Genomic DNA, 2,500 nt, shown 5'->3' with positions numbered 1-2,500 from the left:
TCAGCCAATCTTGGCGTGGCACTGTAGAAAAATAAAACCAAGGGATCATGTGTGGTTGTACTAACTGAGTATTCATGAATCCACCTCATACAGACCGTGGACTTTGTGTGAGCTCACGGCCCACAGAAACACTTTCAACTGCGCTCATTTTAAAACTGCTAATGACTTTTCCCAGGAGGCTTAAAATCAGAGCTCCACTCAGATATGCTGTTAGATGCTGAGTGTTAATTGTAACAGAGACTTTTAGGTTTAATACGGTAACACACTATAGCAGTGTTTCTCAAACCTCTCCTAGAGGATCACTTGTCCTACATGTTTTAGATCTCTCCCTGCTCCAACACATCTGATTTAAATGGTCAGTTTGTTATTAAGCAGCTTCAGGAGTTCATAACGAGTTGACCATTTGAATCAGCTGTGTCAGAGCAGGGAGAGATCTAAAACATGCAGGACAAGGGGTCATCCAGGAGAGGTTTGGGAAACACTGCACTATAGCATTACCATACATACCACAAGCAATGAGAGGCTACAGCAGAACCCACTCACTTTCACTATGGTGTCCTCATCCACTGGAATGGCCTCTAACCAGCGGACCACTGCTGCACTCTCCGGATCAATCCTGTCCTGTTGGCGGAGGCCAGAGGAGGGAATATCTACAGGAGAGGAGAGGTGGAGAGGAAGAGGGAGGGCGGAGAGGGAAGGGAGAGAGAGGGTGAGAGGGAGAGATGAGGAGAGAGGGAGAGGGTGGTAAATATTCAATAAGTTTTGGTTGCTTGTATGAACACCATTTGAATAGATATGGTCATGCTGGGAGACAGCACTGTAACAGGAGACGGTGACTGCATGAAATGCAGGCTGCTTTTCAGCGTAGGAGTGTAGCAGAACGGTTGTGATAATGTTACACGTCAGCTGCATTATGGCCTGGGTTATGAGTATTTTTGTGGTAGTGTGGTGGAAAAAGTATTGGCTTACGGCATCATCTGGAAGCAAAAACCCCCTTGCAAAAATGTCTTACAGCCCAGATAATTTGCAAGAGGATTCCACCGTAAAACAAGGAAGCTGGAGGCCATACAGTCAAATATGAGGCCAGGTTGGAGTATTTAAACCAGTGGGAAGGACCATCTTTACCGTTATTCAGATGAAGGCACTTTTTTCAAACAGACCTGCCTGATAGGAGCATTAGCCCAGTTATGAAGTAGGGAAAATGAGCTGACATTTGCACCAGGCCTTCAGACACACAGCAAGCCTCTATGAGCAAAAGATAAAACTAGCAGGGGCTTCGGTACAGCACCTATCTCTGTCACACTGATCTGCAGTTTCATCAGAGATTGCCAGATTGTAACCAAAATCTCATCAATTGGTCCTGGTGAGACAGGTAATCAAATCACTGAAACACAATGCCCTCCGACACCCTGATGTGATCTCTGCTCTCTCTACTGCTGACCGGTCAGGAATACCAGCCTGGATCAGTGGGCCAGAGGGTGCACTTACACAAGAGCTGCTGAACACCTGATTTTACGGGGAACTTTCCTATTCTCCGGGCGGGTGGAAACCTGCAGGTGTGGCTGCGTAAAGGAGCAGAGACACGGCGCTTGTGTGGTCCCTTCCTCCCTCCACATTCTCAGCTCGCTGAGTCACCACCCCGCCTCCTATTACAGCAGATCCACATGCTGTTCCTGCTTCGCCTCTGCATGGGAAAGTCAGAGACAGGCCGGGCCCCGAACCGAGGGCTCAACCCCACAACCAGCAGCGACAGGCCGGGCCCCGAACCGAGGGCTCAACCCCACAACCAGCGGAGACAGGCCGGGCCCCGAACCGAGGGCTCAACCCCACAACCAGCAGACACAGGCCGGGCCCCGAACCGAGGGCTCAACCCCACAACCAGCAGACACAGGCCGGGCCCCAAACCGAGGGCTCAACCCCACAACCAGCAGACACAGGCCGGGCCCCAAACCGAGGGCTCAACCCCACAACCAGCAGAGACAGGCCGGGCCCCAAACCGAGGGCTCAACCCCACAACCAGCAGAGACAGGCCGGGCCCCGAACCGAGGGCTCAACCCCACAACCAGCAGAGACAGGCCGGGTCCCGAGCAGCGGGCTCAACCCCACAACCAGCAGACACAGGCCGGGCCCCGAACCGAGGGCTCAACCCCACAACCAGCAGACACAGGCCGGGCCCCGAACCGAGGGCTCAACCCCACAACCAGCAGAGACAGGCCGGGCCCCGAACCGAGGGCTTAACCTCACAACCAGCAGAGACAGGCCGGGTCCCGAGCAGCGGGCTCAACCCCACAACCAGCAGACACAGGCCGGGCCCCGAACCGAGGGCTCAACCCCACAACCAGCAGACACAGGCCGGGCCCCGAACCGAGGGCTCAACCCCACAACCAGCAGAGACAGGCCGGGCCCCGAACCGAGGGCTTAACCTCACAACCAGCAGAGACAGGCCGGGTCCCAAGCACCAGCAGAGCACAGGCTGGGGGGGGTAGAGTTCAACAGCATC

The 2,500-nt window shown here is 54.2% G+C and overlaps 1 protein-coding gene across 1 annotated transcript in view; it reads right to left on the bottom strand.

Moving 5' to 3' along the window:
* Positions 1 to 2,500, bottom strand: part of si:ch211-1i11.3 (mitogen-activated protein kinase kinase kinase 5) — a 28,274-nt gene that overhangs the window by 2,453 nt on the left and 23,321 nt on the right. Inside the window, exon 26 of the mRNA XM_036538425.1 lies at positions 544 to 650. Coding sequence (XP_036394318.1) covers positions 544 to 650 — 107 coding nt within the window. The remainder of the gene's footprint in view (positions 1 to 543; positions 651 to 2,500) is intronic.

The sequence above is a fragment of the Megalops cyprinoides genome, chromosome 10 (genome assembly GCF_013368585.1).
Source record: "Megalops cyprinoides isolate fMegCyp1 chromosome 10, fMegCyp1.pri, whole genome shotgun sequence".
Taxonomy (NCBI): Eukaryota; Metazoa; Chordata; class Actinopteri; order Elopiformes; family Megalopidae; genus Megalops; species Megalops cyprinoides.
Note: the sequence above shows the minus strand (reverse complement) of the source record. Positions and strands in the feature narration are given on the sequence as shown.